Source organism: Fusarium verticillioides, chromosome 3 (genome assembly GCF_000149555.1).
Source record: "Fusarium verticillioides 7600 chromosome 3, whole genome shotgun sequence".
NCBI lineage: Eukaryota > Fungi > Ascomycota > Sordariomycetes > Hypocreales > Nectriaceae > Fusarium > Fusarium verticillioides.
In genome coordinates, this window is record NC_031677.1 from 3,094,134 (window position 1) to 3,107,274 (window position 13,141).

A 13,141-nucleotide genomic window follows, 5' to 3' on the forward strand; every position below is an offset into this window, starting at 1 on the left:
GTCAACAATGGTAAGCACCGGGCTGGGATTATGAGGCTGCAAGGAAATTTTGGCTACTGCCAAGGTACCGAGTAATTTTCAGCCTCACATCCCACTACAACAAGGCTGCCCCGCTCTGTGATTGATTTGGGTGGTACAGCCCCCAGGGGGATCAAATGTAAAATCGGTACTTCTGACTAAGGATTTTTATAGCTAATCTTAACTGATCTGCTTGTAGATCAGTCCAGTATTATTTCCATAGATATACTGAATATATGATATCTTATTGGTGTTATTAATTCCGTTGTGGCAAGAAATACCTAAAAAATCGCGGAAATGCACATTTGATACCCCTGCGGACTGTAAGGTATACTACCTAGGTACCTACGTAATTAGGTAAGTGCCTAGGGTGCAGAGTAATCTATGATCAGCGTAAATATTACGAACAAAACAAACGCTTGGTATGTGATATTTAAGAATCAGGAAGAGCTGGTAGTATTTGGGAGACCTTTTGATGTTCCCAATATTGATTACCTACCTTACACATACCTGGTCCCATGGAATGGCAGGTCGATATACCTACTGACCTTGTGAACGCCAGATATTGATTGAAAGTGATACCCAGTCCCATGGTATCGTGCCGAAACGCCGAAACGCCAAAAAAAAAAAAAAAAAAAACCACAGGCGGATCAAGCTTTCCCAGCGAGCCTTGCCCTTCTCGAATCCTCTTCTCTAAGGGCCTCGCTCTTTGCCAAAAAGTCTTCTCTCGCCATGTATGAATCTTTGGACTTGCCAGCCAACTCAAGCTCATCCTTGATGCCTTCCTTGTCCACGTAACCAGCCCAGTCCATACGACTCTTCTCGACAACATTGAGTTTCTTGGCTTGTGCCTCTTTGCCAGCCTTGATCCGGGCGGCCATTCCGAGATTCAGATCGACCCGATGGGGAAGAAGATCCACCTGAGGCTCGAAAGCTGATCGGAACGCCTTTCTGGTAACGTTCTTTTCGGGGTTATTCTTGGGTGCCTCCTGACCTTGTGAGGCAAGATAAAGCTTTGCTTCGGCTGAGTCACGCGGAACCAGCTTTTCCTCTATGTGTATTCGACCAGCAAAGTTATACGTACGTTTGATTCGAATCATTGTTGATGACTGGTCGGATACTGTTGAATGCGAGTTTTTCTCAGCTGAGTCGTCTGGCTTGTCAATGAAGTTGGTACTTGTTTCTGCGTCGTTGGGTCGCTCGTCCTTGTTCCCTGGAGTTCGTGGTTTGGATATCATTTGCGCCCATAGCGCATCAACATCGATAGTGACTGGCTCGTTGTTTGTCGCATATTGACGCTCTTCCTTCCTGGTAGTTCTTGTCAGTAAAACACACCGAGGGATACGAACATCAGAGACATACTCAGCGGCACGCTGTCTACGAGTCTTGATCAGACCGCCCTCGCCCTCGTCTGGGTTGCGTATGCCTTTTGCTTGCGTTTTCTTACGACGCTTCTCACCCCTTTTGATGATCGCCTCATCACCCGAGTTATCATATCCTGCATCGGCTTCATCTTGTGGGTGACTTCTTTTGTTAGCTGTTTTGTCGCCGGAATCTTCTGCGTCAGAGTGATCGGAAGTCTGGTCCGGCGAATCATCCAGAGCGAAGTCTGAGTCTTCTGAGGATACATATGATCCATCATCGTCTAATAGAGAATCTGGAGGCATTCTGGCAACTGTGCTGTTGGAGCTTGGTGCCCTGTTATTTCTTGTTGCGTTAAGATGACATAACTCAGCGAGGTGAAGGTCAGCTCTGGGTCAAGAAGTGGGTCGTGGGAGTCAGCCAATCAATCAATATGAATTGGTTTCATCACTCGGTGATGGAAGGCACGAAATATACTCCTTGTGGAAGGTTTGTTCTAAACCGTATCTACTCGGCAATTTCATCCAAGAACGATATCGTGAATTAGGTCTATTGTTTAGGTAAAAGAAAACACACGTGCAAGGCCCTTTCATTAGAGAGTGTATGCAAATGAATAAGGGAGCAGGGTGCTTCCGGATGGAAAAAGCTACCGGAAACCGAGTATTTCGGGCCAATTCTACGGAGTACTCCGTAGCAAGAATAGACGATTGATGTCTTTCTTTCGTAGGGATACGTATCAAGTAGACTACCTGACAGTTTGTCTGTTGGTAAATGAAAAACGGCATCAGACCAAACTTCACCATAGTGACATACCAAACGAAGCCCAAGGAGTAATGACACTTCAGTTACAACTGGTTACTCGCCCTAACGAGAATGAAAACTGTTATGGACCATAGAAATATAAGAATTACGCAGATTGGCCAGTACCAACGAGCACGGTGGCATTCGTAATAGCAATGGGTGAGACGAGGTATCAATTCATGTCCCTAGCTACTTAGGTATTCATTGTCCTGCTCAAGAGGAGGAAAAGAACCGGGGCGGTCGACAAATCCAACCAGCGCCGCTCAGGCAAACTTCAACCAGATCAGACCGCCTGCCCGACTGCCTGACTACCTACTTCATTCATAGGCACCTTACCTTAAATCACTCCCACCGTGACCTTCTCAGCCCCACGTAACTTCGTCTTTCTTTCTCTTCCTCCTATTTGGCAATTAATAACCATCCTGTTTGCCATGAGTTCCGACGATGATTTCGAGATTGAAGTTTCCGAACTGGCAGCAGACGATCCTATGAGATCTTTCTTGCCCACATCCTTTGGGAAGAAATCGAAAGAGGCCGATGTCACAGCCCAAATCGAAAGAAGTCGCAGAAAAGCCGCGGAAGTCAGTGGTGGAAAGAAAAGGCAAGGTTCTAGTGATGACTCCGACAGCGACAACAGCGACGATTCCGACCAAGATGAATTCCCTGTATCACACGAGCTTGTTCTTAAAACCCACGATCGCGCAATAACCACAGTCTCGCTAGATCCAGCAGGAGGACGCCTAGCAACTGCTTCCACAGACTGTACTGTCAAGTTGCATGATTTTACTTCTATGACTCCCAGCACGCTGAGATCTTTCCGATCCGTCGACCCTTACGAAACGAAGGCATCCGACGTTAACTCGCAATCGCATCCTATCCACCGCATAGAATTCAACCCTCTAGCAGGAGGTGTCCTACTTTGTGTTTCAGCGCATCCCCAAGCGAAGATACTGTCCCGGGACGGCGATATTGTTACAGAATTCGTCAAGGGAGACATGTACCTTCGTGACATGCACAACACCAAGGGCCACATATCCGAAATCACGACTGGCACCTGGCACCCAACTGAGAAGAACTTGTGCGTAACTGCGGGTACAGATAGCACACTGAGAATTTGGGATATCAACAACAAACGGACGCAGAGAGACGTCGTTGTGTTCAAGTCCAAAGCCGCTGGCTCTGCTGGTCGAACCAAGATGACCGTGGTTGCATGGGGATCTTCACCCCAAGGAAACAGCAACGTCCTTGTCGCAGCAGCCTTGGATGGCTCGCTGGTCATGTACAGTGGCAATAGTCCTTTCTCACGACCCGCAGGAGAAATTCGCGACGCACATAAACCGCAATCGTGGACCAGTGGCATTGATATATCGTCCGACGGTCGCATGGTAGTCACAAGGGGAGGCGACGATTTGATCAAACTCTGGGACACCCGCAAATTCACGAAGCCTCTCGTCACAGTCGCACATACCTCAACCTCAGACCATTTCCCTACGAGCAACATCAAGTATGCGCCAAACTCGACAAGCATCATCACGGGCTCCGCGACCGGCCATCTCCACATTCTGAATCCTGGCAATCTGCGCGCAGAGCATGTCACTGAAATAACACCTGGGTCGCCACTAATTACAGTGGATTGGCATCCAAAGATTAATCAGATCGTGACAGGTTCAGCTAATGCCGAGACACATGTCTTGTACAACCCGCAGATGTCGAGTAGAGGCGCTGTTGACGTCATGTCACGAGCACCGAAGAAGCGACATATTGACGACAATCCTGAATTAACAATGGACCAGTCTGTTGGCGTATCTGGTGATGCGATTGTAGTGCCAGGTGCGACGAGAAGCTCAAAGCCATCTGGAGTTACAGTATCAGGCCGCTCGAAAGATCCTCGACGCCCCCACATCCCCCAACAGACACCATTCCAGAAGAACCAGCCGGACGAGAAGCTCATTGCGGAGAATATTCCTCTTGCGCGCATGCTGCACGAAGATCCGCGAGAAGCTCTACTGAAATACGCAGACAAGGCCCAGAGTGACCCTATGTTTACCAAAGCCTGGAGCAAGACGCAGCCACAAACCCAATACGCGGAGCTGAGCGACGAGGAAGATGGCCCCGAGAAGAAAAGGCTCAAGAGGTGAGACCACTAACACATGCTGGGGGTTATGGGGCTTAAGATCGTGTCTTTTAAAACATACAAAAGCCCAGTAAGAGCCTACTACGTCCTTAAGCCTCCTAGCTCGTGTTACATTGTGATTGATCGATTTGAAGCCATGGTGAGATAGATCTAGGCATCTCGGTAACATGACACATTAGCTTTTTGCCCCTCTTCCGGAATAGACTCTATTACTCTTCTACCCAGTATCAACTCTCAATAAAAGACATTTAATATGCTTTTATCATGAGTCAACCATTCCTTATGCTCATTGGTCTTATGCATTTATATGGGTCTGACAACAATTGTTACCTAGATTGGCTGCTGATATTTTCACCATAAATACCAACAAGCCTTGAAAGGAGGCACAGCAGCATAAGTCAAGGTCACAGCCTGCAATTTGCATTATCAATTGTACTTTATTCCATACAGGTATAGATAAGAGAAGAGAGATATTCCTGATACTGTCACTTTTATTGCATAGACCCTAAAAAGATACCTCAGAGGTGTCCTAAGGGATATAAAAAGACTGCTTTGTTCTCTCCACTGTGATTGCACTAGAAGATCCAAGCCAGCCAATGCAGACTAGCAAATCCATTACCTAATACTCTTTCTTGACTGCCTCAGGCGCAATTTGTAAATTGCCAGGTTGGGGTTGCTTAGGTAGGTTCCGACGGGGGGCCGTGCTGAAAAATACTCTGGCTGGCCGACTCAAGACCGCACCAACCATCACGCTGCATCTTGTTCAGTTGTGCCTTCACCACTCCCCATCATCAACCGGCGAGCGCGCGCATCCAAAAAATCGCCAGGGCCCTTTTAAACCATCGGCTCTCATCGAGAGAAACCACCGAATCCGTGTTGCACGCGATTTTTACGCCGCCCCGATCCCCAGTAACGATTCAACACGCGCCTTGTCGCCACATCACACACTTTCCCTTCAGTATTTGACCTTCGGACCATCGAGTGCCCATTCCCGTGCCTCTAGCAACTCACTGCAACCGCCGCGTTCGAAACTTGAAGATTGCTCCACGCCAAGGATATCCCACGCGCCATCTCCGACGTGTCGCCATTTTCTTGACAACTCCTTCCAACGTGTTCTTGAACATTGTCCTTCTTGCTTTGATTCCGACGCGTTCCTTATCCCTTAATTATTTTCTGCGTCAAGCATTCGTTTTCGCGACGCCGAGGCACGCCCCATCTTGCGCGACATGCCACATAGGTAGCTGCATCTTCGCAACTAATTAATCGATTTGACTATCAAAAAGTCAACGCGCTGTACACTTGATTCATCATGGCGTCGGTGCATGCACCACATGCTGTTCAGCACCCAGGCGCGCCAATGCCTGCTGGCGCGACCAAGCAACAGGCAGAAGAAGTTTTCAGGGTATGCTCTCATTATGGACTCTTTTTCTTCTTCTTTGACACTTTCATTGCTTCGGACTATCATGCTGATACGTCATATAGAAACTTAGGCAGATGAAGGAGCAAGGCGTACCACCGTCGGACCCTGAATTCATTAAGGCTTCACAGTTCTTGATGAGTTTCCAGCAGCAACACAACATGCGACGTAACCAGCAGCAATTCTTGCAGCAGCAACAAAAGCAACAGATGCAAAATGCAACAAACGGTACGCCTGCTAACGGTGTTATGCCTGGACGTTCTATGCAGCAAGCCTCGCCCCAATCGACTCAAACCCCTTCTAATCCGCTCGGTACCTCCGCAATGCCAAGCCAAACAACTCCTACTCCTGCATCCACTGGAACGTCTCCATCGACTGCACCATCTTCAAACCATTTTACGCAGCAACAGCTCGGCCTACTTCGACAGCAGATCCATGCCTTCAAACTGCTAGGGAAAAACGCCGGAGTCTCTCTGCAGCTGCAGCAGGCTATATTCAACCAGCGCCATCGTAGACAGGCCGTCATCGCCGATGCTGCACAGGTGATCCAAACGACTAAATCGAACCAGGCAGAACCCGAATCCACTAAAGATGGACAGAACGGACCTGGAGCTGTGACGGAAGATGAGGCCTCGGAGATTCCCAAGGCGCATACATTCAAGACAGTAAAGTCTCCCTATGGCACCAGCATGATTCGCCCCGAAATCAAGTACTTCGATCATTCCCAACGGAAGAATCGCTGGTTCATTCCTGGTGTATTCCCTACTGGTATTGATTTTGATCACTTGCGATACGAACGAGAAGTTGTTGTCTCGAACAGAATGAGACAGCGGTATACCGAGTTAAAGAACCTACCTGGCGATTTGGCTCACTGGGACTCTTCCAAGGAGACACTAGAGGCCGATGACTCTCTCAAGCGAAAAGCAATAATTGAGATGAAAAGCATAGCTCTCTACGCCAAGCAACGGGCTCTTCGGGATAAGATCGGACGTCAAATGATGCATTATGATAACCTCGCCATGACCACAAATCGATCCGGTTTCCGCCGAATGAAGAAGCAGAACGTCCGTGAGGCTCGTATTACCGAAAAGCTCGAGAAGCAGCAACGCGATGCCCGCGAGAACCGAGAGAAGAAGAAGCACACCGATTTCCTTCGAGCTATCTACACCCACCGTCAAGAAATTCAAGAGTCTGCTTCTTCTCAACGTACGAAGTCGCACAAGCTCTCTCGTCTTATGTACCAGCAACACTTCAACATCGAAAAGGAGGAACAGAAGCGTATCGAAAGAACGGCCAAACAGCGTCTCCAGGCTCTGAAGGCCAACGACGAAGAAGCTTACCTTAAGCTTCTTGACCAGGCCAAGGATACCCGTATCACACACTTGCTCAAGCAAACTGATGGCTTCTTGCATCAACTCGCGTCATCGGTCAAGGCCCAACAACGCCAGGCTGCCGAGCGCTATGGTGACGGGGATGATCCGCAGATGGATGATGCCAGTGATTACGACGAGGATGACGAAAGCAGCAAGAAGATCGATTACTATGCTGTGGCACATCGCATTCGTGAGGAGGTTACTGAGCAAGCCAACATGCTCGTGGGCGGTAAGCTCAAGGAGTATCAAGTCAAGGGTCTCCAATGGATGATCTCACTCTACAACAACAATCTGAACGGCATCTTGGCTGATGAGATGGGTCTCGGAAAGACTATTCAAACTATCAGCCTAATCACTTACCTGATTGAGAGGAAACAACAGGCTGGACCATACCTTGTCATCGTGCCTTTGAGTACGTTGACAAACTGGAACTTGGAATTCGAAAGATGGGCTCCTTCTGTGAGCCGTATTGTCTACAAGGGACCTCCCAATGCTCGCAAACAGCAGCAAGATAAGATTCGGCAAGGAGGGTTCCAAGTATTACTTACGACTTATGAGTACATCATTAAGGATCGCCCTATTCTAAGCAAAATTAAGTGGTTCCACATGATTATTGATGAGGGTCATCGAATGAAGAACTCAAACTCCAAATTGAGCTTCACCATTCAGCAATACTATCATACCCGTTTTCGACTCATTCTCACCGGCACTCCTTTACAAAACAACCTCTCTGAACTCTGGGCCATGCTCAATTTTGTTCTGCCGAACATTTTCAAATCTGCAACGACTTTTGATGAGTGGTTCAATACCCCCTTCGCGAACACTGGCGGCCAGGACAAAATGGAACTCACTGAAGAAGAGCAAATTCTCGTCATTAGGCGCCTTCACAAGGTCTTGCGACCCTTCCTTCTCCGTCGTTTGAAAAAGGATGTCGAAAAGGACCTTCCCGACAAGACAGAGAAGGTCATCAAGTGCAAGTTCTCTGCCCTTCAGTCCAAGTTGTACAAACAGATGGTCACCCACAACAGACTTGTCGTTAGTGATGGCAAGGGCGGAAAGACTGGTGCTCGCGGTTTGAGCAACATGATTATGCAGCTCCGAAAGCTTTGCAACCACCCGTTCGTCTTCGATGTTGTGGAAAATGTCATGAATCCTATGAATATCAGCAATGATCTCTTGTGGAGGACAGCAGGAAAATTCGAGTTGCTTGACAGAATTCTCCCTAAATATCAAGCAACTGGCCATCGAGTCTTGATGTTCTTCCAGATGACTGCGATCATGGATATCATGGAAGATTATCTGCGTTACAAGCGATTTGAGTATCTCCGATTGGATGGTACGACCAAATCCGATGAGCGCTCCGACTTGCTTCGAGAGTTCAACGCCCCTGACTCTAAATACTTTATGTTCTTGCTATCCACACGCGCAGGCGGTCTTGGTCTCAACTTGCAGACCGCTGATACCGTCATTATCTACGATTCCGATTGGAACCCTCATCAGGATCTTCAGGCTCAGGATCGTGCTCACCGTATTGGCCAGAAGAATGAAGTCCGAATCCTCCGACTCATCAGCTCCAACTCGGTAGAAGAGAAGATTCTCGAGCGAGCAAGATTCAAACTGGATATGGATGGCAAGGTCATTCAGGCCGGTCGTTTTGACAACAAGTCATCTGAGACCGACCGTGACGCTATGCTTCGAACATTATTGGAGACTGCTGATATGGCGGAATCCGGTGAGCAAGATGAGATGGAGGATGAAGAACTCAACATGCTCCTTGCGCGCAGTGATGATGAGATAGCTGTGTTCCAGAAGATTGACGAGGAGAGACAGAGAAATTCGCCCTATGGCAATGGACCAGGCAGCAAACCTCGACTTATGGGTGAGGATGAATTGCCAGATATCTATTTGAATGAGGGTAATCCTATTTCGGATGAGACGGAGGATGTTGTGCTGGGTCGTGGTGCGCGTGAACGCACCAAAGTCAAATACGACGATGGTCTCACTGAAGAGCAATGGCTTATGGCTGTGGATGACGATGATGACTCTCCAGAGGCAGCTGCGGCTCGCAAGCAAGCCCGAAAGGATAGGCGAGAGAACAACAGGTTAAAGAAGTCTGGAATCTCCAACTCGGTGGATGAATCGCCATCAGGTAGTAGAGCAAGCACTGAGGAGATTGAAACCCCCAAGAAACGGGGTCGTAAACCAGGCAGCAAGAACGAGAAGCGCAAGGCTGAAGACGGTAATGATGAGCCTCCTCCCAAAAAGCGACGTGGGCCACAAGGACGCCCCAGCAAAGTCAGTCTGGAGTCACGTCTTCCACCACATCAGCGGGAAGTCTTACAAAAGAGTCTCCGTAACTTGTACGATGCTCTAATGACTTTGGAGGTGGACGATATTGAACCCCCTGAGGATGACGAGTCGGATCCTGGCAAGCGCCTCATCATCGGACCCTTCGTCAAACTGCCTCCCAAGCGCGATTACGCCGATTACTATGTCATCATTCAGAACCCTATCTGCATGAACCAGATACAGACTCGGATCAAGAAGGAGGAATACACATCATTAACTGGACTGCGAAAGGATATCGAATTAATGATTCGCAACTGTCAGACTTACAACGAGGATGGAAGCATACTGTATCAAGATGCTAAGGTCATGAACGTAAGCATACTCTGTCTGTGGTTCTCCGTCTGATTTGTCGCTAACGTGTTATAGGAATTCTTTAACTCCAAGTACCAAGAAGAATTGGTTGCGCATCCTGAACTTCAAGAACTTGAAGAAGGGGTAAAGGACAGTTCAGTGGCGCCCTCTGGAGGTGGCGGCACACCGCAGCCCAGTGGCACCCGGATCAAATTGATTTCTAGTGGCTCGAAAGAAGCAAACGGTGGTAGCACTGCTGCTCAAAGCGACGAGGAATGACAAATGCGGCTGCCAAGGGAGGGCACTTGATCGGTAAAGATCGGGCCGCACGATAGCCCGTAAAGTTGCATCGACCAAAGCGGCGATTGTTTGATGATATATGCAATGGCGTTCGGCAGGACAGGTGTCAATAAACAACATGCGATCAGGGTAAGAGAAAGCGAAGGGAACCGAGGACCAAAATACCATACACAGACGACGCATTGACGGAAGTCGTTTCATGGACCTCCCAATGGACAACTCTGGAGTGAGTCAAACCCGCAAGGGGATGGCGAACTTGCACTGCGTGTTTAGATAAATAGTAGGATGTATTTTAATTAGAAGCCTTACATGCAGTAACTTTTATTCACCTTTCTATCTATAACGACGACAGCGGTGGTGATTGATCATTTGATGCGATAGCATTCTGAGTTTGATAGTACAGGTCAGGTCAGGTGTCTTTGGAATTTAATGCTTCCTCAACCCAACTCAGCTCAGCTCTCTCTCTATGCAACGAGCCTAGGCTTGTCTTCATTCGCCACAACCCCCGACACGCAGACAGTCTTAGCTGGACCTTCGTCAACGTCTGTTTTCCGTTAGGTCGATCTTGATGGACAAAACCTCATAATGAAGAAGACTCTGCTTCTTTGTTTTATTCATGGTTTCAAGGTATGCACGCCCCATACTTTGCCTCCACCTCTCGCTACCTCGTCTGCCGTCATAGTTAGTGTCAGCCATAATACTAATTTTCTCAAGGGCGGCGAGGACACGTTCGGTGTTGATTATCAATTCACCAAGGACCTACGCGATTTGGTAGGGCAGGCTTTGCCAAAGGTTGATGTTGAAGTGGCTGTTTATCCCAAATATGAGACTCGTGGGGATTTGGGCAGTTGTGTGAGTCGCTTCCGCGACTGGTGAGTATTCCTTGCTGGACTGCTGCTGTTCCCAGAGTGTTAGCTAAAAGCGATTACTATAGGCTTCAGAACAAGGTCATCGATATGGAGGTTGCAGCTGGCACGCCGTCGCCAACGATAGAGCCTTCGGTACGAACCATACTCGTTGGCCATTCAATGGGTGGCATCGTGGCGGCCGAGATGCTCATCGGCTTAGCTTCCGAGAAGCCTATCTACACAGAAGACGGGATTCAAAAGCCCGAGAAACCAACTTTCAATTCCCTCATGTTTCCCTACATCCAAGGTGTTCTCGCCTTTGATACTCCTTATCTTGGCATATCTCCTGGTGTGGTAGCTCACGGCGCAGAGGATCAGTACCAAAACGCTACACAGGCTGTAGGTGCAATATCGCAGCTGAGCGGCCTCGGAGCATCACTCTGGGGCGCCAAAACAGCAGGCTCTCCTTCAACATCGCCCGCTCCCCCGAAGATAGCTGGAGCGTTACCAGCTCCCTCCGCATCTGGTGGCAATTCATGGCAAAAATGGGGCAAAATGGCCATGTACGCTGGTGCAGCTGGAGCGGTAGCAGCTGGGGGTGCTGCAGCATGGATGAAACGCGACCAACTGGGCGAAGGTTGGTCTTGGGCGTCGTCGCATCTCGAATTCGTTGGATGCCTTGCTAGAGGAGAAGAATTGCGCAAACGAGTGGCGTGTCTGCTTCAGTTGCGAGAAGAGTTAGACGTGGGTTTCGCCAACATATATACTCGTCTTGGTAAGGCAGCGCCGTCGAAGCAGATCAACGTCGTTGGTACCGTATTGGGGCAGGACAGGACATTCTGCAACCTTCCCAAGAAGCAGCCCGGAGGGGTGTGGATAGAAGCCATCAACAACAAGGCGACGGACGAGGCTGGAGCACATATGAGTAAGTCAAGCCGCTCGAGAAACAATCGCTATACTGAGACTGTTTCTAGATATGTTTACGCCGAGAGAAAATCCTGGGTACAACAAACTGGCACAGGATGCCACTGAGATGATTCGTGGTTGGTTACAGAACAGCTGGTATGAGACGAGTGCTGAAGAACCACTCCTGTTGGAAGACGCCCCATTGACTGAGGACGGCCTTTCGCCCGAGACTCGACAGGTCGAAAAAAATGTTTGACCTGCTGGATTTCTGTTTCTTTAGATATATCTGCCCCTAGACTATATATGGATCATATCGAGATAGTTCTTGGTTCCCCAAAGTCTTTCAGTTGTATGCCATCCAATGGAACGCGCCTCTCCTCTTTTCTTTACCGTCTATATTCCTTTTATTGAGCCTTCTGACCGTGGGCTTTCAGATTTCGCATGACCTTGCGCCTCTGGCTCATCAAGTGTGTGTACAGGACGTAAGATCCTATGCAGAGTTAGGATTGCAGTCGCACATTCGGTCTCTTTTAGCTTACCGGGAACGTAGATAACCAAGATGGCGTAAAGTGCCCACTTGTAGAGCTCGTTGGTGTTGCCCGCAGGCTCAGTTGCGAACCAGATGAGGATGCATTCACTGAATATACCAATGGGGTAGAGCACAAAGAAAGTGTTGTAACGCAACCAAGTAAGAAACTTGGGCTGGTAGCCGGACAGCGAGAGAGCGAAGAAGGAATAGCGGATAATCTCGGTGACGGACCAAGCGATGAGCATGGACGAATAAAAGGGCGAGAGGGCGAGGAAGGGAAAGACGTCGACGATGGCCCAGACGAGCAGGAAACGCGAGGCGACCTGCATAAGAGTGGTGACAAAGGAAGCGCGAACGACGCCTTCAGGGGACATTCTATGTTAATATATACCACAGTGCAATGTCAAGGAGCAGGGGAATCATACCAAGCATCGAATGCAGGATCTCCAACCCAGCCAAAGTCTGTGTCCATTTTGTATATTGGCCAATATTAGGATATACGTGCTCAGGCCCGTGGGCACTGGCAAGCATGGCGGTGCGGCCGAGCACAATAGACCATTGCACAGCTGAGATGAAGTTGTAGAAGATCAGATAGGCCTTGTTTGCTGTTGAAGCCTCCTGTTTCAGGGGTCGTTTTGCGGCCGCAGTATTGGAATCCATTGCTGCTAAGACTTGGAAGCCGAAAACTTCAAAATTCGAGCAGCAGACTATTGGTTCATCAAAATGAGTGATTGCGAGTCAAAGGCAAAGTTGGAGCCTAGTGTTAGTGTGAGCGTTAACGATGGAAAACAGATGTTGAGGATGCCATTTAAG

General features: G+C 48.7%; 5 protein-coding genes across 6 annotated transcripts; 3 read left to right on the forward strand and 2 right to left on the reverse strand.

The window, feature by feature from the left end:
- Positions 1-668: 668 nt before the first annotated feature.
- FVEG_05269 (SWR1-complex protein 5) lies at positions 669-1,685 on the reverse strand (the record flags this gene model as incomplete). Its single annotated transcript, XM_018893416.1, has 2 exons — positions 669-1,326; positions 1,381-1,685. The coding sequence occupies 2 exons, from the start codon at positions 1,683-1,685 to the stop codon at positions 669-671; spliced, it is 963 nt and encodes a 320-aa protein (XP_018750266.1).
- Positions 1,686-2,425: 740 nt separating this feature from the next.
- FVEG_05270 (hypothetical protein) lies at positions 2,426-4,879 on the forward strand. The gene has a single exon (XM_018893417.1). The coding sequence runs from the start codon at positions 2,613-2,615 to the stop codon at positions 4,317-4,319; it is 1,707 nt and encodes a 568-aa protein (XP_018750267.1). The 5' UTR covers positions 2,426-2,612; the 3' UTR covers positions 4,320-4,879.
- Positions 4,880-4,942: 63 nt separating this feature from the next.
- Positions 4,943-10,398, forward strand: FVEG_05271 (hypothetical protein). Its single transcript, XM_018893418.1, has 3 exons — positions 4,943-5,717; positions 5,798-9,766; positions 9,821-10,398. The coding sequence occupies exons 1-3, from the start codon at positions 5,625-5,627 to the stop codon at positions 10,022-10,024; spliced, it is 4,266 nt and encodes a 1,421-aa protein (XP_018750268.1). The 5' UTR covers positions 4,943-5,624; the 3' UTR covers positions 10,025-10,398.
- A 100-nt stretch (positions 10,399-10,498) lies between these two features.
- FVEG_05272 (hypothetical protein) lies at positions 10,499-12,922 on the forward strand. 2 transcript variants are annotated; one of them, XM_018893419.1, is made up of 4 exons: positions 10,499-10,672; positions 10,760-10,917; positions 10,980-11,818; positions 11,868-12,922. In XM_018893419.1, the coding sequence occupies exons 1-4, from the start codon at positions 10,631-10,633 to the stop codon at positions 12,053-12,055; spliced, it is 1,227 nt and encodes a 408-aa protein (XP_018750269.1). In that variant the 5' UTR covers positions 10,499-10,630; the 3' UTR covers positions 12,056-12,922. The 2 variants fall into 2 exon arrangements, with proteins under 2 accessions (XP_018750269.1, XP_018750270.1); XM_018893420.1 differs by lacking the exon at positions 10,499-10,672 and having other exon boundaries at positions 10,700-10,917.
- Positions 11,985-13,127, reverse strand: FVEG_05273 (3-hydroxy acyl-CoA dehydratase). Its single transcript, XM_018893421.1, has 3 exons — positions 12,754-13,127; positions 12,339-12,689; positions 11,985-12,289 (listed from the first exon to the last, which is right to left on the reverse strand). Exons 1-3 carry the CDS (start codon positions 12,986-12,988, stop codon positions 12,204-12,206), a joined length of 672 nt encoding a protein of 223 aa, XP_018750271.1. The 5' UTR covers positions 12,989-13,127; the 3' UTR covers positions 11,985-12,203.
- Between the last annotated feature and the right edge of the window lie 14 nt (positions 13,128-13,141).